The 22,943-nt window shown below is 44.4% G+C and overlaps 1 protein-coding gene across 3 annotated transcripts in view; it reads right to left on the bottom strand.

The window, feature by feature from the left end:
* Nucleotides 1-2,794, bottom strand: part of IKBKB (inhibitor of nuclear factor kappa B kinase subunit beta) — a 47,592-nt gene extending 44,798 nt beyond the window's left edge. For 2 of the 3 annotated variants that reach the window (XM_068531964.1, XM_068531967.1), the window contains exons 1-2: nt 2,705-2,794; nt 1,996-2,118 (exon numbers count right to left, since the gene is read on the bottom strand). In XM_068531964.1, coding sequence (XP_068388065.1) covers nt 1,996-2,100 — 105 coding nt within the window. In that variant the 5' untranslated portion in view covers nt 2,101-2,118; nt 2,705-2,794. Of the gene's footprint in view, nt 1-1,995; nt 2,119-2,239; nt 2,454-2,704 lie in introns of those variants that run through there. The other variant, XM_068531965.1, reaches the window with a different exon arrangement.
* Nucleotides 2,795-22,943: the final 20,149 nt, after the last annotated feature.

The raw sequence follows: 22,943 nt of genomic DNA, 5'->3' as shown, positions 1-22,943 counted from the left end.
GGGGGAGAGGCGGGGAGTGGAGGGGCCGCAAACGGGAGAACGAGAGCTCGGCCTTTGGCTTTCTAAAAATTAAGGTTTCTGAACAGGAGAAGATACTGGAAAGTAGCAATTCTAGAAAACAAGTCCACACACACACACACACACACACACACACACACACACACACACACACACACTTGGGCTCGCGGCTATAAAGCCAGAAACAAACTCCATCTGACAAGCGGATCCCAAGCCCAGAGAGCAGATGGAGGCCACTTGGGGTGAGAGATGGCAGACACTCGGCACATCCTGATAGAACTCTTCCTGCAGGAAACCAAGATGTCTCCAGTTCAGCTGCAGCGGGACACTTGCTGTAGTCAAGACTCCAGAAGCCCTGGCCTGTCTGGAAGCAGCCCGGCCCAGGTCTGCGTGGGGCTGTGGAAGGATCTGACTCTCCTGTCCTGATGCCAGGCCCCTGGCTGCACCCCCTGCCCCCCTCCCCCAACCCCGTCCCAGCCACAGGGTTTGCTGGAATTGGCGTCTCCTGGGTGAGTGTGAAAATTACCAGATGCAGGACTGTCCTCTGCCCTCCAGCTCTGGCTCTCACATTCCTCCAGCGGCTGCTCCATCCACTCAGAGCTGACAGGGTTCAGGGCAGGGCCTAAAGTGTCTTCCAGTTGATACAGGAGGGTGGCTGCCTGAGATGGCCCTCTGCCGTGGCTGGCCGGGGGCCTGGATGACCTTCCCTGCCGGCTGCAGCCAGGCTCCTGGGAAGCGGTACGAAATTTTCCATCTCTTGAGTCCAAAAAGATGCTCGTGGCCCTTGATTAAAAAGCAGGAGCCTTCTTCCCTCAGGGGCTCTGGGGTGTCTGAATTTTGGGTCAAGAAGCTAGTATTATCTCTTTGGTGAGAGGGGGTTTCCTTGAGCAATGGTCTCCAAATTGGGTATATGTAGGGGTTTCCCAAGACTGGAATCCAAAAAATAAACACGAAATGAAGCTTTCCTACTATTAACCGTACAGCACCGTCCTCAGATCATCTGTCAGGTCACGTGCCGCTTCTGACACTCGAGGGATCCCAAGGAAAATGGGCATTCCACAGGCAGGGGATGGAGGACGTGCTGCAGGTTCCGTGTGCCCCACTCTGGTAGAATTATGGATGGTATTATCCGATTTTAACAAAATAACTCTCATAAAATGGATGAATGGCTTAAAGACACTGCTGTGGATAATTTCAGTGCACGTAACACCAGTACACACAAACAGTAATATGGAAGACCTAACGCTTGTGGGGTGAGAAACTCACGTCAGACACATAAGGAATAAAAACAACGGGGATCACTTTGTTATACAGCAGAAACTAACACACAACCGTGAAGCAATCATACTGCAATAAAGATGTTTAAAACAAAACAATGAAGATCTAGCAGAGCTAAAAAGAAATCGGTCCAAAGAATTCAAAACTATAAAAATTATTTGAAATAACGGACGTTCACCCACCATCCTTAACGATAATTCTCACTTTCGTGTGTCTCTGTATAATTCGTGCTGTGAAGTATTGCAAACAATACTGGGAAGACATTGTAATTGGTAAGTACTTGAAATATTTTTTAAATTAACTTTTCAAACATTTAAAAATATTTTATTATTTTCACACTTTAGATTTTTCTATTTTTGCATGTTTCATAACATGTAATATATTACTACGCAATGTATTAGTAGGTGTTAGTCTAAGGTTAGCATAGATATATAATTTTCAATATATATAACTGAAGCTGAAAGCTTAAACTTTTTTTTTTACTATTTATTTAGGTGACACAGTCAATAAAGCTTGGAGACCACTAACCTAGAGTCAGCTTAGGGGCCCTGAGGCCCCGTCTCTCACTCTCTCCCAAGAAGCCCATGGCCAAGGTGAGCCCCGTTCACCCAGGGAGCGCAGGGTCGCACAGAGGTAGTGAGGGGGGAGCCTGCCCCCAACCCCGCCGCCCCCAGCTCTTCCCAGCGGCACCGGGCCTACCTGATTGTGCCATCGGATGACGTTCCCAAATCCCCCTGTCCCAAGCCGTTCTTTCATTTCCCAGGCCCCGCATGTCTGGGTTGGCAGGGAAGGTGACCAGCTCATACTGATGTCCTGCTAACTCTGTAAGCAATTTGGCGGTGGGGGACAAAAGGCGGAGGTTAAGGAAGAATGGAACGCAAGGAGATGGACAAGAGATACTACAGCCCTTCCATGTGAAAGAAAAATCGGAAGTGGTTTTCACCTCGTACATAAACCAGGTTGCTTGGTTTGGTTTTGGTTTTGGTAGCCAACTCCGGCCTTTCGCAGCCCCTCCACCGACCCGCCCCCCTTCCCAAGCTGTATGGAAGCAGCAGGGAGGAGAGTCCCTCAAAGGACAGGGCGCCCCACTGCCCAGGACCTGCAAGGGGATCCCCAGCCGGGACCCCGCCCGGGCGCCCTGCCCGCTGGCCGGGGCGCCTCCCCTCCCAGCTCCTCGCTGTCCCTGCGTCACCGCGGCGCGGACGAATCACCGCCCCGTCCCGGGCCCCCGCCTCGCGGCCGCCACCCGGCACCACCCCGCCGGGGCCGGGCTCCGGGGCCTCCCAGCTCCCCCCGCCCAGGAACCCCTGACTCAGGACCCGTCACGGGCGTCTCCGCGAGCCTCGGAGACGAGGGGTGCGAGCCCGCCGGGCAGGTGACACCGGGGGCGCCCGCCCGAGGGACTCACCTGGCGGCGGGGAGCGGGCGCCACCCAGACGACATTAAAGTGCGGGAATCTCAAAACCGCCAGCCGAGCGCCACTTCCTCAAACACTTCCTACTCTGACGTCACGGAGCACGTGGGCTGCAGCCTTAAAGGGACTGCGCGGCCCAGGCCCCGCCCCGTTCCGCCCGGTGACCAGCCCTGAGAAAAGCCAGAGCCCTTTTTAGACTTAGCGACTTCGACCCGAGCGGCTTCTGGGACAGGGAAGATGGGGATTTCCTCACCTGGCACCCCTGGAGTCAGCCTGACACGCTTCCTAGACTTTGACCTGGGGGAATTTCCCGGCCCCTGCTAGGGCTGGTTTAGGGACAGTTTACAAGAATTGCCCTGGGCCTCCTGTTCTCGGGCTGCGCTCCCTCCCCTCGTCTGGAGGCTCCTTGGCTCATATCGAGAATGATTAAGTCACACCTGTCGTTCCTAGGAGGAGTGACAACCCCCGTTTCCTCCTTAAAAAAATAAGGTCAAGGGAAAGAATCCAGTAGCGTAACGCAGAACTGCAGGTTCAGCCCCAGTGACGTCTGGAAATTGTGAGAACAGCTGTTAATTGGTCATCTCCTACCTACTTAGCATCATAATTAGGTTTTTACTATTCACTTTCTCAGTTCGGGGGCCTCATGTTAGCAGACAAAGGAAAGTCCTGTGTGTGTTGGTATATTTACTCAAGCAGGAAAAAAAGTATTAAAGGCAACCTGAAGATAATAGCTCACTTTATAGAGTGCTTACTGAGTGCCTGGCACTGTCTAAATTCTGTACTTGGATTTCCTCATCCAATTGTCAAGACCATCCTACAAATTGGACAGTACTGCATTATTATCCCCATTTTACAGATGAGAAAAGTGACGCACAGAGCGAAAAATCTTTATCCCAAAGTCACAGCCTTATAAGAGGATGATGATCTGATGTTTAAACCCCAGCAGCTGGTTCTTGGGTGCAAGCTCTTAAAAGTAGCATACTAGTAAGTTCAGAAGGGAGCAAACTGGACTTTGAATCCGGGTACTGTTATTGAGAACCTCTGAGAATTTAGGGCAAGTTATTGATACTTAGACCATTCTAAGCAGCCATTTCTTTTCTTTAAAATGTAGGCAATATTAAATGGATGTACTTGGAGGGTATTATGCTAAGTGAAATAAGTCAGACAGAGAAAGACAAACACTGTGTGATATCACTTATATGTGGAATGTAAAAAAATACAACAAACTAGTGAATATAACAAAAAGAAGCAGACTCACAGATATAGAGAACAAACTAGGGGCTACCAGTGGGGAGACGGAAAGGGGGAGGGGCACGAAAGGGGTAGGGAATTAAGAGGTACAAACTACAATGTATTAAATAAATAAGCTACAAGGATACATTGTACAGCACGGGGAATAGAGCCAATATTTTCTAATAACTATAAATGGAGTATATTCTATAAAAAAATTTGAATCACTATGTTGTACACTTGAAGCTATATTGTAAATCAACTATACCTCAGTTTTTTTTAAAATGTAGGCAATATAAGGCTGAATTGCATGAAATTATCATTTTTTAAAATAAAACAAAACCAGTTGAAACATCAGCAACAAAGATTAGCAGTTTCATCTGGTTCAGCCTAAAAGCAGCAGGAGGTAAGAGGGCACACAAGTCAGAGACAGGAGGGCTGGGAGGGCGAGGGTGTTGTGAAGGACAGGTGATAAGATGGTAAGAGCCGTGCCTGACACAGAGGACGCTCCTGCCTGGACAGAGCCTGAGGCTGAAGTTTACTCTTAGGAACAGACGTCAACCCAAGCAGACGGGTCAGTGTGCCCAGGGCTGCCCTAGCCACGCCAGGATGCTCAGAGTTTCTCCACTTATCCTATTGCTTCTGCTGAACAGCACGCTGGGCCTCAAAGCAGGAAGAGAAAAGAACATGAGTAAACAGTTGTAAAACACTTAGAATAGTGCCTGACATATTCTAAGTGCAGTGTAAGTGTCTCTCTTTTTTTTTTTTTTTTAAATTTTTGGCTGCGTTGGGTCTTTGTTGCTGTGCGCGGGCTCTCTCTAGTTGCGGCGAGCGGGGGCTACTCTTTGTTGTGGTGCGCGGGCTTCTCATTGCAATGGCTTCTCGTTGCGGAGCATGGGCTCTAGGCACGCGGGCTTCAGTAGTTGTGGCACGCGGGCTCAGTAGTTGTGGCATGCGGGCTCAGTAGTTGTGGCTCGCGGGCTCTAGAACGTAGGCTCAGTAGATGTGGGGCACGGGCTTAGTTGCTCCGCGGCATGTGGGATCTTCCCAGACCAGGGCTCGAACCCGTGTCCCCTGCATTGGCAGGTCTTAACCACTGTGCCACCAGGGAAGTCCTAAGAGTCTCTTTAATACATCAATTTTTAAAATAAATTTATTTTCATAAATAAAATTTTACTGAGTTCCTACAGGTGCTGGGCCCTCTCTAGAGTATGTTTCCTGTATGACATCACAAAAGGTTTCTTTTTAATCCTGTCACCACTGAAAATCACTGTCCCTGAGAAACTTAGTGAGACATCCACAGATATGCCAAAGGTTCACTCTGCACCACTATAATTTAAGAATTCTCATTTGCTCAGCTAAAAATACCTTGGCTTTCAACTGAATATAAATCTCTCTGATAAGTCACATATTACTGGATTTTTTTTTAAAAAAATTAATGATGGCCCAGGAAGGAGTCTCTGGGTTTTATCATGTCCTGAGATGTTTATCACGTTAAGTCCCTTTTTCCCTCCAGATAAGACACGTCCACTGCCTACGTCTGGTCCTTATCCTGTTCTAGAGATGACTGAGCAGATTTTTTATAAAAAATATTTTCAGATGCAGCGGAAAAGTCTTCCTTTTCCTTCCTGTTTTGAGGCTGAATGTGCTATTTAGGGTAATCCAGAAACACTGAGCAGCCTGAGTGCCCCGCACAGCCCTGGGTACCGCTGGTCCAGGGTATCCAACTCTCATTAGAGGCACCCAGAATCTTACTGGAGGTGTACGACTCACTGAGGGTCCCCAAGTGATGAGAGATGGGACCAGGCAATACAGTGTCCAGTGCTAATTTGTTCTGCTGTAGAGGCGGTATGGTGTTGGTGATAAGGATAACGTTTCCAATGGGGTTATTGTGAAATAAAAGTCTTCTTCACAGGGTAAGTAAAAAATAACTATCCTCTTGCCCGGTCTTTGAGAACAAAACAGCACTGAGCTCCTTTGAGTGAGAAAAGGATTGTTTTCTGAGCAATCTGGGAGCTGAGTCATAGTAAGAGAAGCCAGCTTAAAAGATAGGAAAGCGATAAAACAGACCACTCGGAAGAGGGAGGATTTCCCCAGGCCCCCAGCCCCAGAGTCAGCTCTGGTTCAGTGATTTCAGCAACTCTTTCACTATCCTTCCAAGTTTGTTTTACCCCAACCCTGCAGGGAGAGAGCTCTGCAAGTCAGGACCTGCTCCTTCAACAAACAAAAAAATCTTTTGTCGCAAAAGTTGGAAAACTTGCAGTTGAAGGACGTAAAGAAATGGGCCTTTCTTCCAGGGGAGATCGTGGGAGGTGGGAGTGGGCTGGTGGAGACTGATGGCGAGAATGAACTTCAGCCCAGACCCTACGTGGCTCAGCGCAGAGCTGGCTGCAGTGAGGAAGGGAAGAAAATGTAGCTAACTTCTACCTCTGTGAACGAGACCTGGACCAGTCTGGCCATCGTGCTTCAAACCTTGGGTGAAACACGGAAAGCTGGGGATTTGGGGCCCTGAGTCCCCCTCCTGAGAGGGATTATAGCTGGGGGAGGACATCAGCTTGTAAGCTCCTTTCATGTGTACATGCACATGTTTTTATTCCAGTAAATTCAAATTAAAGAGGAAGGCGTTGCTAAAGCACAGCTGCCCATCCCTTGGCCGTGGTGGTGGGGAAACCGTGGATGTGGGCTGGGTGTGTGTGCTCATACCTTCGGATGTTTCTTAGCTCACCTTAGGTCTGAGCTCTTACCTGTGCTCTATGGGAGCAGAGATTTTATTCCCTGCTTCATTCCTAGTGCTTGGAACATCACAGGTGCTCAGTAAGAATTTACGGAATGAATGGGTGAATTGGCCAAGGCAAAGACTTGGTGATACTGCACACTTTAGCATTTGGTTATAGGTGGTCTCTGGAGTCTGAGAGATGTGGTTCTAACTCTGGCTCTGCGTTCTCTTGGCTTTGTGAACAGGCAGTTCACTGGACCTCACTGAGCCTTAGTTTTCTCATCTCTGAATTGGGGGCTAATAATCATTAAAAAGTCTACAAATAATAAATGCTGGAGAGGATGTGGAGAAAAGGGAACCCTCTTAGACTGCTGGTGGGAGTGTAAATTGATACAGCCACTATGGAGAGCGGTATGGAGGTTCCCTAAAAAAGTAAAAATAGAGTTACCATACGATCCTGCAATCCCACTCCTGGGCATACATGCGGAGAAAACTATAATTCGAAAAGGTACATGCATCCCTATGTTCATAGCAGCACTCTTCGCAGCAGCCAGGACGTAGAAACACCCTAAATGGACCCTAAATGTCCACTGACAGATGAATGGATAAAGAAGATGTGGTACATATATACGATGGAATACTACTCAGACATTAAGAAGAATGAAATAATGCCATTTGCAGCAACATGGATGGACCTAGAGATTGTCATACTGCGTGAACTAAGTCAGAGAAAGACAAATACCACATGATATCACTTATATGTGGAATCTAAAATATGACACAAATGGACTTATCTATGAAACAGAAACAGACTCACAGACATAGAGAACAGACTTGTGGTTGCCAAGGGGGAGGGGGGTTGGGGAGGGATGGAGTGGGAGTTTGGGATTAGCAGATGCAAACTATTATATAGAGACTGGATAAACAATAAACTGGATAAACAATATTAGGAAACTAATATCCTGTGATAAATCATAATGGAAAAGAATATGAAAAAGAATATATATATATATATATATATATATATATATATATATATGATGAGTCTGTATAACTGAGTCACTTTGTTATACAGCAGAAATTAATACAACATTGTAAATCAACTTATACTTCAATAAAATTAAAAAAAATAAATTGGAGGCTAATAAAACCTACTCCTCATGGTTATATGGTTTAAGTGAGATAAGAACTATAAAGTGCCTAGTACAGACCTTGGTGCTTATTAAAACCTGTTTGAATAGTAGTTATTAATACTTTTTTGTGTTTTTTTGTCTTTCTTTTTCGGCTACGTTGGGTCTTCATTGCTGCGCACGGACTTTCTCTAGCTGTGGCAAGTGGGGTCTCTACTCTTCATTGCGGTGCGTGGGCTTCTCATTGCGGTGGCTTCTTTTGTTGCAGAGCACGGGCTCTAGGGTGTGCAGGCTCGGTAGTTGTGGCTCGCGGGCTCTAGAGCGCGGGCTCAGTAGTCGTGGCGCACGGGCTTAGTTGCTCCGCGGCACATGGGATCTTCCCAGACCAGGGCTCGAACCTGTGTCCCTGCGTTGGCAGGTGGATTCTTAACCACTGCACCACCAGGGAAGTCCTAATACTGTTAGTTTTTAAATGCAATAATCCAGAATTCAGCTGAGATCCTCGTCCCTTGTGATTCAAGTTAAGTGGGCTCCAGCCGGCCCCCACTTAACGCTGAAAGGCCCTGTGTCCATTCACCTGTCACGTCTCTCCAGGAATTTGATGTAAGGGGTGGTGGTGTTAAAAGATAGTATGCGGGCTTCCCTGGTGGCGCAGTGGTTGAGAATCTGCCTGCTAATGCAGGGGACACGGGTTCGAGCCCTGGTCTGGGAAGATCCCACATGCCGCGGAGCAGCTAGGCCCGTGAACCACAACTACTGAGCCTGCGCGTCTGGAGCCTGTGCTCCGCAACAAGAGAGGCCGCGATAGCGAGAGGCCTGCGCACCGCGATGAAGAGTGGCCCCCGCTTGCCGCAATGGAGAAAGCCCTCGTGCAGAAACTAAGACCCAACACAGCCAAAAAAAAAAAAAAAGATAGTATGCTTCGCAGCCTCCTCTGATTCTGAGCTCCTGCTTTTGCTGAACTCTTGACTGTCCTTTCTAAATCGGTCTTCCTCTCCACCACAGCCAGCGATTTTGTCACCACACTCTCTTCTAGTTCTTAAGAGCCATTATCACTAATTTTTTTAAAAAGACTTCAGGTTTTTTTTTTTAACACAATTGTGTATTTATTTATTTATTTATTATTTATTTATTTTTGCCTGCATTGTGTCTTTTTTGCTGCACGCAGGCTTTCTCTAGTTGCAGCGTGGGCTTCTCATCGTGGTGGCTTCTCTTGTTGAGGAGCACGGGCTCTAGGCGCGCGGGCTTCAGTAGTTGCGGCTGGCGGGCTCTAGAGTGCAGGCTCAGTAGTTGCGGCGCACGGGCTTAGTTGATCCGTGGCATGCGGGATCTTCCCGGACCAGGGCTCGAACCCGTGTCCCCTGCATTGGCAGGTGGGTTCTTAACCACTGCGCCACCTGGGAAACCCCATCAGGATTTAAATTAAATCCTTTTGCCCCCCTGGGTTTGTGGATCCAGTTCTCTGCCCACACCTGGAAGACAGCCCTTCAGCTCGAATTCACCCAAATCATCATTCGCAGGACTCGTATTTACAGACTTTGCCAAAGGTTTGCAGAGATGGAGACATTTACGTCCCAGCACCACAGGCGATTTGAAATAAGCATCAGACAGCTTCTCTTGAGCAGTTTCCATTCCCACCACCTGGCCCAGCTTCCCCCATCTCCACCTCCCACCTGCCCTGGCCGCCCAGCTCCAGGCCTCCTGTTCCTGGACAAAGAGCCAGATCCCTCTGACATCTCGGGCAGAGCAGCCCACTCTTCTCGGCCACAGCCCCGTCCTCAGTTAGGTCCCCAACAGAGTACAGCCAGGGGCCCTCAGGCGGCCAGCACAGCTTCTAAACTAGATTCAGATCCGAACGCCTTAGGCTGAGGCCTCAAGCCTGTCCTTTCCGGGCCCACCCACTCACCAGCTGCTGCCCTCAGGCTGCCATCACCTCCTCCAGACGCTCCGTCACCCCCTGGAGGCCTCCCCTTCATGACAAAAATCCTGGGCTGAACGAGGGGACGTCTACACTCTAATTTCTTCCTCTGTCCCTGCAGAGCCACTACCCTCTAAGAAAAAGGGAACTGCAGTGATTCGATAGGAATTCTGCCTCCCCTTAGAAGACAGAAACACCGACAGACCATTCTGTGTCCTAAATAATAAAAATTTTCCCCTCTCTGCTACTGCTACCTGCCAGTCTGGATCAATTCACACTGATCTGGTGGGTGGGTCTGTGAAGTGGGCAAAAAATGGCAGGACCCGGAGGGATGGTTCTTAGGAGAAAAAATTGTAGACCCTATTCATTTTATTACCAGAGGATGTCAGATCACTTAAACACATAGATAATCTTTCTACTTCCTTTTGGTCATTAAAAAAAATTAGGTTTATAGAGATACCATTTACATACCATAAAATGTACCAATTTTAAGTGTACAATTTAAGGAGTTATTTTACAACTGTGTGTAGCCCAATAACTCTCATGAGAATCACCCCGTAGAACATCTCCATCACCCCAAAGTTTGCCTCCCTTGGGGCCCCTTGCCGTCCACCCCTCCCCGGCTCCAGGCCCAGCACCCCCGGCCAGCACTGATGCAGTCACTGCAGTTACTCAGTTTGGCCCATGTTCATGTAACTTCCTCGCAGCTACCACTTCTAGACAACTGTTAAGGTGTGGCCAGCCTGCTGAGTTGGGCTGGATTTCTCCTGCTGAGAAGTCAGAAGCTGGAGATGACCAAGTGGACACACTGGGAAGGGCCCAGGTCAGCAGCTCCAGACCCGGCTGAGTCAGCCACGTGGGGAAGAAGGGCTCACCACTGAGCCGCCTGAGCCAGGAATGAGGAACGGAGAGAAAAGGGAAAGGCCGGGCAACTCCAGAGGGAGGAGGCGGAAGGCCACAGGGCCACAGAGATGGGAACTTTAATTAAAGTCCTGCACTGTGTTGCAATTCAACTGTCAGACCCCAATCCGCCCCCAGCCCAGGCTGCTGTCAGCACTTCCCCTGGTCAAGGGTGTTTGTCCCACCTGCCTGCCCCGTCCCAACTTCTCCTTTCTGCAGGAGGCTGCGGGCGACTCCAGGCGGCCAGATCTCCAAATAGGTAAAGCGGATCTCCATCTCGCCACCCACTTCCTGCCTCCGGACTGGGGCCTCTCTCTGTCTGAAGACATCTTACCCAACTCCTCTGTCCCCTGGGCCTCTGTCTCCAGCTTCATGCCCTTTTCTGTGAGTGGGACCCTTTGCAGTGGCATTTGAATTTTTTTTTTTTCCACCGTGCCCCCGGGGCATTTGAATTTTAACTGGAAAAAGAAAAGGAAGTAAAATCACATGTCTTGAACAACTTTTACCAGAGGGAAAGAAAAATTCAAACAGTAACAAACAAAATTAAAAGTAAAAATTCTCTCTCCAGGTCTTAATTCCCAGTCTGTCCCCCAAGAGCCAACACATCAATATTTCTTTTATGTCCTTTGTAGGGGGAAGAGGAGATACTGTCTTTTTCTTTTTTTTTTAAATTTTTTTGATGGGGACCATTTTTAAAGTCTTTATTGAATTTGTTACAATACTGCTTCTGTTTTTTTTATGTTTTAGTGTTTTAGCTGCCAGGTATGTGGGATCTTACGTCCCCGACCAGGGATCAAACCCTCACCCCCTGCATTGGAAGGCGAAGTCTTAACCACTGGACCACCAAGGAAGTCCTGGGGATATTGTCTTAAAGCAGCATAATATATGCATGGCTCTGTACCTTCCCTTTATCACTGTATAATCCGTCTTGGAACTCTTTCCATGTCAGCATATATATTAATTTTGATATAATTTCAAACTTGCAGAAAACCTGCAAGAATAGTAGAAGGAATTCCTGTACACCCATGAGCCAGATTCACCAATTATCGATATTTCACCCCTTTTGCTTTATCTGTCTACCCACCTACATATTACTTTTCTTTTTTTTAAATTGAAGTGTAGTTGATTTACAATGTTGTGTTAATTTCTGTTGTACAGCAAAGTGACTGAGTTATACATATATATATATACATTCTTTTTTATATTCTTTTCTATTAGGTTTATCATAGGATATTGAATACAGTTCCCTGTGCTGTACAGAAGGACCTTGTTGTTTATCCATCCTATATATACTAGTTTGCATCTGCTAATCCCAACCTCCCATCCCAACCTTCCCTCAAACCCCTCCCCCTTAGCAACTGCCAGTCTGTTCTCTATGTCCTTGAGTCTGTTTCTGTTTCACAGATAGGTTCATTTGCATCATATTTTAGATTCCACATATAAGTGATACATATGGTATTTGTCTTTCTCTTTCTGATTTACTTCATTTAGTATGATAATCTCTAGGCCCAACAATGTTGCTGCAAATGGCATTATTTTGTTCTTTTTTAATGGCTGAGTAATATTCCATTGTATAGATGTACCACATCTTCTTTATCCATTCATCTGTCGATGGACATTTAGGTTGCTCCATGTCTTAGCTATTGTGAATAGTGCTGCTACCTATTACTTATCTGAACCATTTCAGAGTACGTTAGAGACAGTCTACCTCTTTACACAGTTTACCTCTAGACTGTGGGATCTTAGCTCCCCGACCAGGGATCGAACTCCCCCCCCCTGCACTGGAAGGTGAAGTCCTAACCACTGGACCACCAGGGAAGTCCCCTTTGATGATGTTGTAACTCTATCGTTCCTTACAGTTGGTATTCTACTGTAAAGAACTTGGTTTTTTAGCTGGCATTCTACTGTAAAGAAGAGCTTTCCCTTCTCCACCATTTATTTATGTATTTGTTTTGTTTATATTAGTATAAACCTTTGGATTCTTATTTTATTCAATGAGTTGTAATCCAATGCTATTACTTTTATTAATTTTGATACTTAAATTATTTCAAAAGGCCAGTGAAAGCCACTTCAAGTTGACTCCTTTGTCCGTTTGATGTGGCCCCGTCATTCTTTGAGCCCTTCCTTATATTCTGGTAACATTCTGGCAACAAGATGTTCCAGGATTATCTCACACTTTCTATGCCACCGTCCTGGAATCAGCCTTTTCTCCAAGGAATCCTGGTTCCTTTTAGTGGAAAATGTTATTTGGAAACCAAGATCAGGGTGCTGGCAGCACATACATTTTCACCTAATTGATTTATCAGCTGGATATGATTCTATTGTATGTATGTAACATGATTTATAACCAGTCACCTGTTCATGAACATTTGTAGCGTTATCAGTTTTAGCTATTACAAAAGTGCGCTGCTGTGAATACTCTTGGCTTACATTTGGGAATATGCCTGTAGAGCAGATTTCTAGCAGTGAAATGCTCAATCAGGTTTATGCATTCAAAAATTTGATAAGATTACTCAGCCATAAAAAGGAACGAAATTGGGTCATTTGTAGAGACGTGGATGCATCTAGAGACTGTCATACAGAGTGAAGTAAGTCAGAAAGAGAAAAACAAATATCATATATCGACGCATATATGTGGAACCTAGAAAACGGTACAGATGAACCAGTTTGCGGAGCAGAAATAGAGACACAGATGTAGAGAACAAAAGTATGGACACTAAGGGGGGAAAGTGGCGGGGGGAGGGTGGTGGTGTGATGAATTGGGCGATTGGGATTGACATGTGTACACTGATGTGTATAAAATGGATGACTAATAAGAAAAAAAATTTTTTTAATGCAATATAAGCAGAAGGATTAAATTAGAAACAAGCATTCCAAGGATTAAGAAAACAAGTAAATTGAATTGCTCAGAGCGGTCATAAGTAAGGGAATAGAACTTAAAAACTAAAAATAATAAATGAAGGACCAGGCTAAATTTGAATTGATAATTTGTATATTTAATCATATGAAAATATGAACATTACCCTACCCACAAGGTTAACTAGAGGTTTAAAGTATGTTAAATTCACCCATATAATACCCCAGAATCTTTGTTATAGAAAAGTCATAAAAAGGCAAGCGTGAGAGTCAGAGATGGTATGTGCCAGGATTTATTCAATTTATTTTAAGCTAAATTCTTTCTATTTTTAGATTACATACAATATCACAGTTAAATACATAGGGATGAGTGGTACAATTGAGTAGGATAAATAAAGACAAAAACTTAAGAAGAAAATATGGATAGAAAACATGTTATATGATCAGATTCTAAACATGGAATCAGCTGGGCATATTGATCCTTTATGAGGTCCTTGAGGCTACTAGGGATTTATAGATGGTTTCTGTCTCTAAAGTTTACACAGAATTCCCTATTCTTTTAAAATCACCACTTTCACTCAAACCACAGACTGCAATTTCAGTAAGTGCTGAACTTCACTATTTTGAGATCATTTAAAAACTTTATGATTTCCTCAAATTGTCCAATGTCTCCACAGTCTGCTGCTCTCTAGAAAATACTTCTCACAAACACACACTAGATCTTTTAGCTTAATCACTGAAGAAGCTACACACCTACTTCTCATGAAAAATGGATTTGTTTGTTCTATTAGCAAGATCAGCAGAGCAGTGATGTGCTCTGCACGGGGGCAGGGGACAAATCTACACCCACTTGGTGTTTGTCACGGTGAGAGGGGGTTGAAGTCAGTGGCTCCAGTAAGTATCTTTAATTTCACGTGTACACTAAAAAACCAGGTTAGTCAGATTCCACTGAATGAAACATATCCGACTAACATGTATGAAAATTTCAAAAATGCTTAGGGATAAATGGCCAAGCAACCATTAAAACTAGCATGTTATTTACAATAAATGTATAATTATAAATCTTATTGATACAGATTCACTTAAAGATTCACATTTGAAAATTTAGAGCAACTTTATAAGGTTTGGTAAGGCTTCTTCAATAAAGGTGGCATTTCAATGGAAAAAAAAACGTGATAAGGAATATGAAAAAGAATGCACGTATATGTATAACCGAATCACTTTTCTGTACAGCAGAAATTAACACAACATTTAAAATCAACTATACTTCAATAAAATAAATTTTTAAAAAAATGTGATAGGTATTTTCAATTATCCCTTGAAAAGATTAGAAAAGTACACTGATTCACTCTACATCAATGATGGAGTGTCTATTTATCCAAATCTTGCTAACTGTAAATACTATCAAAAATTTTCAATTTTGTTAATTTGATTATGGTTTTAAATGGATTTCTTGTGTTACAAGTGATATTGACTACCTTTCATTGGTTTATTGGCCATTTGTATTTCATGCTGCCTGGTCAAATCCTTTTCCCATAAATAGACATTCTCTTTATACTTACTGATATATACCTTCCTTGTAAATGAAGACATTAGCCTTTTGACAAATTTTTTCCCAATTTATTTTCTGACACTGCTTGGTGTGATTTTTTAAAAAACATTTCTGAGAGCCAATTTGTTGACATTCTGTGGCTTCTAGGCTTTATATTCTGATTAGACAAGCCTTCCCTACTACAAGATTATCAATGAACATCACTCCGATGTTCTCTTTATACTTTTGTGGTTTCTTTGTTTAGGTTTAATAGTCTATTTAGAATTTCCTTTTGTGTAAAGAATGAGGTAGGGATTCAGCACCATTTCCCCCCCAAGAGGCTAGTTCCGGCCATTTATTTAAACATCCATCTTATTTCTCACTACACTGAAGTTCACCTTTATCAGAAACTTCATCCTCATTTGTTTTGAATCTATTTCTGAACTCTATTTTGTGTCATTCAGCTCTCTTTTATTCTCCAGGGAGGAAAAACTATTTTAATGATTGTACTTTATACTGTCTGAATATCTGGAAGATGACACATGATCTCATTTAAACCTCAAAATAACTCAGAGAGAAAAACGTTTCTCCCATCATTGCTAGTGAGGAAATGGAAAAGAGGAGAGGCAGCTTGCTCCGGGCTGCAGAGAAGTTACTAGGACCCCAGGACCCACCCTAACTTCTCCATCGCTCTCCGGGGCTTTTTTGAATGTGAGGTCTTCCAGCAGGGTTTAGTAGGTTCTGACGTCCTGCTAGGGCTCAGAAGAGTCATTGGCTTTACCCTGTCACAATCAAAGGTCTTGCAGTTCATCTTAGATGGTCCCAGTTAATAGAAATATTCCTTGCTCTATGTAACAGATGTTTCCGAAAGGTCATATTAACCAATTTTTACAAAGTAAATCCTTTTTCAGATGAACCAGAGGGGGGTCTCTGTTGAAAGAAACTTCAGCGATCTAGCACAGCAGAGTTCTTTTGCAACTGTAAAATTTTCTCCTTCACTGATCTTTTTGTGATTCATATTTGGAGCAGATATTCGGACCTCTTAAAAAGAAGCATACCTGCCCTCTTAGAGTCCAGTAGCGTATGGCAAGTGTGCCTGAACCAGAGATATTGATGAAAGGAGCAATGAGGTTGGACCCCAAGGTAAAGATGAGTGTTTCCTGGAGAACACCCTTCTTCTTTGTCAGCATCTGAAATTCACTGAAGGGTTGCCTGTGAAAATGACCAGCAAGCTAATGAGAGTATGGTGTAAGAAACCAGTTCATCTTCCTTAGACAGGAAACTTGAAATTGCTTTGTAAGGACAGTCAAAGGGCGGAAAAGCTGCTGAAGAAACTGTTTTCCACTGGCTCTCCTGCTGAGATGAGTGGTTTTCTGCACCAAGATCAAGAAGGTATCTATCTAGTTGTTTCCTGATACCGCAGAGCTAAATTTTAGTGAGTATCACCTCATGCCTGATCTGTGCTAGGGGTTTTATAAATCTCATTAGATCCTTAAATATTAGTTTTATTGTATACACCTTTCCTATCTAAACACGTTTTAAATGGAAAATATGTATCTCAGGGGGGAAAAAAACAGAGCAATACAGAAACATATAATTCGGAAAGTGGAATTCCCACAAGGCAACTCACAGAGATAAACTCTTCTGCAATTTTCTTTCCAGTTAATACTCCGTCTTGAAAATAGACCTGTGTCAGTTCTTATTTTTTTTAACAGCAGCTTCGTATCCCATCGGATGGATATACCACTTCTTAACTGTTTTCCCATTGGTGGGTGTTCCACATTTTGGCTATTGTAACAGTGCTGCAGTAAACATCCTTGTACGTGTATCTTTGCACACATGTCAAGAATTTCACAGAAATCCCTAGAAGTGGAATTGAGAGTTCAACAGCCATGCAGATGTAAATATTGTAATAGTCATTGCCAAATGGCTCTGCAGAATGCTTATGTTTTACAGGCAAACTCCAGATAAGGGCTCTTGTGTCTCGTGAGCTGAGGGCTGCCTTTCCCCTCTGAGCCTGAGGGTCCTAGATTCCCTTGTGATCACAATAAGATGAAACTACGGGCTACAAAACACAGGGGCTCCCTCTCCCTTTACTTTGTTGCCACATGCGTGCCCAGTGGTGTCCAGATGAAGCCCTCACTGCGCTCTGCCTGCCCATGTGATTCTCAAGCAGCCCAAGGCTTCTCCGCCCAGAGCCGGGTGGCTCCCTGGGTGCTGCGACAGATGGCTGGTGACCTGTCGCTGGGCCGTTGTGTGCAGTACTGAGGGGGTGAAGTGTCCTGCCCTGTCCCGTTGCTCTCCTCAGATCAGAAGATGTAGACCCACGGCTTCATCCAATCGCGATGCTCCCACTGCTTTGGGAGTACTGATGGGAAAGGGAGAGGTATTCCTGACTTGTATCGAAGCATTAAAAGTGTGATTTCTAAACAAAGGGCCTAAAAGCCCCTTTAGGCCAGGGCTTTCCAGATGTTACCCCTTGTTGCTGATGTGCCCTCTGCCTGGGGAAGAGCACACAGACCTTGGCACAGCTGGCTAAGGCAAACCACAGCTTATGTATCCCTCTGACTTCCGTTCAGAGGGAAAGCGCATTTGCAGGAGGTTTACCTGAGGGTTCCCCATATATCTCTGGCCTAGTCAGTGGAGGAATCAGTATCTGAACCCAGGTCTTACTGATTCAAAAGCCTGTCTAGAGAAAGGACAGTCTATTCAACAAATGGTGCTGGGAAAATTGGATATCCACATGCAAAAGAAGGAACTTGGACCCTTACCTTATACCATATACTACAAAAACTAACTAAAAGTGGGCCATATACAGCTCAATAACAAAAGAACAAAATAATCCCATTAAAAAATGGGCAAAGGATCTGAAGAGACGTTTTTCCAAAGAAGACGTACAAATGGCCAACAGGTACATGAAAACGTGCCCAACATCACTAATCAGCAGGGAAATGCAAACCAAGACCACATGAGATACCACCTCACACCTGTTAGAATGGCCGTCATCAAAAAGACAAGAGATGACAAATGCCGGCGAGAATGAGGAGAAAAGGGACCCACCATTGGTGGGGTTGTAAACTGGTACAACCACTATGGAAAACAGTACGGAGGTGCCTCAAAAAGTTAAAAGTAGAACTACCATACGATCCAGCAATCCCACTTCTGGGACTATATCCAAAGGAAATGAAATCACTCTTATGAAGAGATATCTGCACTCTGTTGTTCATAGCAGCATTATCTACAGTAGCCAAGACATGGAGACCACCTAAGTGTGCACTGACAGATAAATGGATACAGAAGATGTGGTATCTATACACAAGGGAATAAATTCAGCCATAAAAACAAGGAAATCCGGCCATTTGCGACAACATGGATGGACTTTGATGGCATTATGCTCAGTGAAATAAGTCAGACAATGACAAATACTGTATGATCTCATTTATATGTGGAACCTAAAAAAACAACAACAACAAAAAACCAAACTCACAGAAAAAGAGATCAGATTTGTGGTTACCAGAGGCAGGGGTGGGGGGATGGGAAATCGGATGAAGGGGGTCGAAAGGTACCAACTTCCAGTTATAAGATAAATAAGTACTGGGGATGTAATGCACACCATGATAAATATAATTAACACTGCTGTATGGTATATTAGGAAGCTGTTATGAGAGTAGATCCTAATAGGTCTTATCACAAGGAAAATAACATCATTTCCTTTTTTTTACTATCTACATGAGATGATGGATGTTAATTAAAATTATTGTGGCAATTATTTCACAATATATAAAAGTCAGGTCATTATGCTGTATACCTTAAACTTATACAGTGCTGTGTCAATTATATCTCAATAAAACTGTGGGGGGGAAAAAGATTTTAAAAAATGAACTGTAGACCTAAATGTAAGAGCTAAAACTATAAAACTCTTAGAAGAAAACATAGAAGAAGAGCTTCACAATACTGGATTTGGATATGACACCAAAAACACAGGCAACAACAACAACAAAAGAGATAAATTTGACATCAAAATTTTAAAGTTCTGTGCATCAAAAGTCTTAATCAATAGATTGAAAAGGCAGCTCATTGAATGGGAGAAAATATTTGCAAACCATCTATCTAATCCAGAATATATGGAAAACTCTTACAACTCAACAACCACAATAAAACCCTATTAAAAAATGGGCAGAGGACTTGAAGAAGTCTGTTGTCTCCAAAAAAGGTATACAAATGGCCTAGAAACACATGCAAAGATGCTCAACATCACTAATCATTAGGGAAATTCAAATCAAAACCACAATGAGATACCACCTCACATGCATTAGGATAGTTATCAAAAAACAAAAACAAAAACCAGAAAACAACAAGTGTTGGCAAGGATGTAAGAAAATTAGAACATTTGTACACTGTTGGTGAGAATGTAAAATGATAGAGCCACTGTGGGAAACAGTACAGAGATTCCTTAAAAAAAAAAAAAAAAAAAAAATAGAACTACCACATGATCCAGCAATCCCACTTCTAGATACAAACCCAAAATAATTGAAAACAGGGACTTGAAGAGGTACCGTTATTCCCAATAGCCAAAAGGTGGAAGCAACCCAAGTGTCCACTGATGGACGAACAAAATGTGGTCTATACACAATGGAATATTATTCATCCTTAAAAGGGTAGGAGATTCTGACATGTGCTACGACATGGATGAACCTTGAAAACATTACCACAAGTGAAATAAACCAGTCATAAAATAAAACAAATAATGTATGATTCCAGTTATGCGACGTGCCTAGAGTAGTGAAACTCATAGAGACAGAAAGTAGAATAGCGGTTACCAGGGGCTGGGGGAGGGGAATGGGGAGTTCTTGTTTTATATTGTTAATATTGTTTAATGGGTACAGAGTTTCAGTTTTGCAAGGTGACCAAAGTCCTGGAGATGTATGTTGGTGCTGGTTGCACAACAATGTGCATATACTTGATACCGCTGAACGGTACACTTAAAAATGGTCAAGAAGGTAAATTTTATATTATGTGTACTTTACCGCAATTTAAATTTGTTTAAGTTCACAATAGTTCTCCTCCAATGTAGGAGGAGAGCAACACTTTGTTGCTCAAAAGTGTGCCTCAGAGACCATCAGTTTCTTAAAAGTTCAGATTCCTGTGCCTCACGCCCAACGTATGGAATCAGACTCTAGGAAGAGCAGCCCAGGAACCTGCCTTTGGATGAGTTCAGACGGTTCCTAAGCCCACCAGTTTGAGAACCACTTCCCTACAACCAAGTGGCCAACTGAGGAAACATAGCAGCTTTCCAACACACCCCTCAGCCCAGGAAAAGCGACGGCTCGGACTTTGAAAGCAGAATGACACGCAAAATCACGTTGCTTTTGCCGCAGGGCTGTGGTCCGTGAGCAGCCAGCTCCCCACCTGCACTGCCTCCCTGGAGGCTCAGGACTCAGCCTTCCAACCGGGGCCTCGTCCACAGCTGACCTGTGTCACGCCTGGTTCCGACGTAACCGGTAAAGTGGGGGATGATCACTGCCTCACCAGGTTGGTGTGAGGGTGAAATGAGAAACGCCTACAAACTCTGCTTTGAAGTCGTATGTAAATATAAATTATTATTATCTTGCAACTCTGAGAATAAACCGTTTTGGCAACAACACACTCTCAGATCAGCATCTTGAATGCAGCAAAAGACCTTCCTCAGTGTGGTATAGAATAGAGCACAGGGACAGAAATGATGCGCGGTCCAGCCTGGTACAATTTAGGAAATAGTTCCCATCATGTTTCCTGCCTTCCAATCCCTGGACCAATTACAAGAGCAGCCTCGTGTCGCTGGATAATCCATTGATAGCAGACAACTTAACATATGAAATTAATTATGAATTACTTCTCAAATCATTGCTATACCAACACAGGAGTACGGTAAAGAAGATTAAAAGAAGCAAAAGGAACTTGGCACACTTAAATCAGTCCTGTTTGCTGCAAACGTCACCTGGAGCGTCGCATGCATTAGAGGCACTGCCTGTCCCATCACGTGTCTGGCAGCCACAGCACTGGGATGGCCAAGGACACAGTCCCCCTTATTTTCTAAACAGGAAAGAGAATGGACTTTGTTTTACTAGCTCCTTCCCTCAATCAGGGATCAGACTAGAAACTGTGAAGGTTTAATTAATCCATTCACATAAAATTACCACACGGATATGACACACACATCGGCCTGGATTTCCACCTTTTGGTTGGGAGACCCCAAAGCATGACAGACGCCCAAATAAAATAGTTAATACATTTAAAGAAAAGTGTTCATACATCATCAGTGGAACCAAAACATGATTACTAGAAGTAGTTACCTCCCAAATAATAGGAAACCTGTTTTGGAGTTTATACAGACTAGAGGGTGTCCAGCCCTGAAGTCATATCAGTATCCCCCTCGCGGAGTCACTGCTAATAAAGCCAGAAGCCCTCAGTGACCAATGTCCTGCATCATCGGAGTTCAGCCGAGTTTCTATCTATAGTCTAATTTTTCGAGTATAAACAAAATTTGAGACAACATGCAGGTCTAAAAGCTCAAATATTATGTGTCCAACTACAGATACTCTTAAAATGATTAACCAAAGGACCAGGACTGTTGATCCTTATTTTCATGCTCTGAACACCAGCCCACCACCGAGCTCGCCTGCAGTTACAAACTTGGGGTTCCTGCCAGGACTGTCCGCCTCCCTGAAACTCAGTCCTGGTATCCGGCTCAGCCTGGAACCCTGGGGCCTCGTGCGGGGCTCTGAGCAGTAGCGCTAGCAATTTCATCTGAAGTGACGCCGTCAATCATGCTAATTAACAGTGGTGGTTATTATTATCAATCCTGACCACATCTCAGGGGGGTGGTGAGACAGAAAACCCCGGAGATGTGTGGGGCTCTGAGGACACAGAAGCCCCATGCCCACGTCCAGAGAGACCTGCCCATTGGCAGCAAGCCTGGCACCATAGCAGTCTTGTGGAAATGGTGACTAGGCATGTCCAGTGCCCCGTGTCCCACAGCCCTCCTGGACAGCACTAGGAGTGACCGGGGGAGGGCCCAGAGACCAGCAGGAGCCTCTGGGCAGGGATGGGGGGACAGCATTCGCAGATGTGGCACGGGCTTTCCATGCTAGAGGCTACGGAAGGATTGTGGGCAGCGACAAACGCTGCAAAGAGTGAGGACAGTGACCAATGACCGGGCAGAGTGGGTTGACATCTGTGGGGGGTGGCAGAAAACAGCATGGACCAGAGTGCTCCCCTACCTGCTACAGAACTCAGCCAGAGTTCACTGACCAGCCACCAGTATGGAGTTTTCCTTATACCTTTATTATTTCTTACAGGGGTCCTTTACACATCCCCTCAACAACATCTACCCTAATCTCTCTGATTCTTCTAGCCTTTTCACTGCCCAGTGCTGCTCTAAGATGAGGCTTGCTAATAACAGCATCTAACATCCGCAATATTGATTCTATTCAAAATCTTGGCTGTTTATCAATGCTAGAAAATTTTATCCCAACCACAGGGCTGATGCTCTTAAACCATCCCTACTGTAAACGGATGCTCTTTGTTTTGTCATATTAATGCGCCTCTCTACTGCGATGTGAGTACATCAGGGATCTGATCTGAGCTCAAATCCCACGCTCACCAATGCCACCCGTGCTCTCTCTCTTCTCCTCCACTGTTAACAGCAGGGCTTTTACCACTATCGTTTATAAGCACGCGAGCTTAGATTTCCGTATTAACTTTCTATTTCTTTTTTCATTTGTTTCGAGTGTGTTTGTAATCACTCACTGAAGCATTTTTATGACAGCACTCTCAAGTCTTCGTCAGATAATTCTGACACCTCTGTCAACTCCGTCTTGGCATCTATGGATGGTCTTTTTTTACTCAATCTACTGATTGTTTGAGATCTTCCTGGTTCTTGGCATGATGAGTGATTTTTGGTTGAAAGCTGG

Source organism: Eschrichtius robustus, chromosome 21 (genome assembly GCF_028021215.1).
Source record: "Eschrichtius robustus isolate mEscRob2 chromosome 21, mEscRob2.pri, whole genome shotgun sequence".
Taxonomy (NCBI): Eukaryota; Metazoa; Chordata; class Mammalia; order Artiodactyla; family Eschrichtiidae; genus Eschrichtius; species Eschrichtius robustus.
Note: the sequence above shows the minus strand (reverse complement) of the source record. Positions and strands in the feature narration are given on the sequence as shown.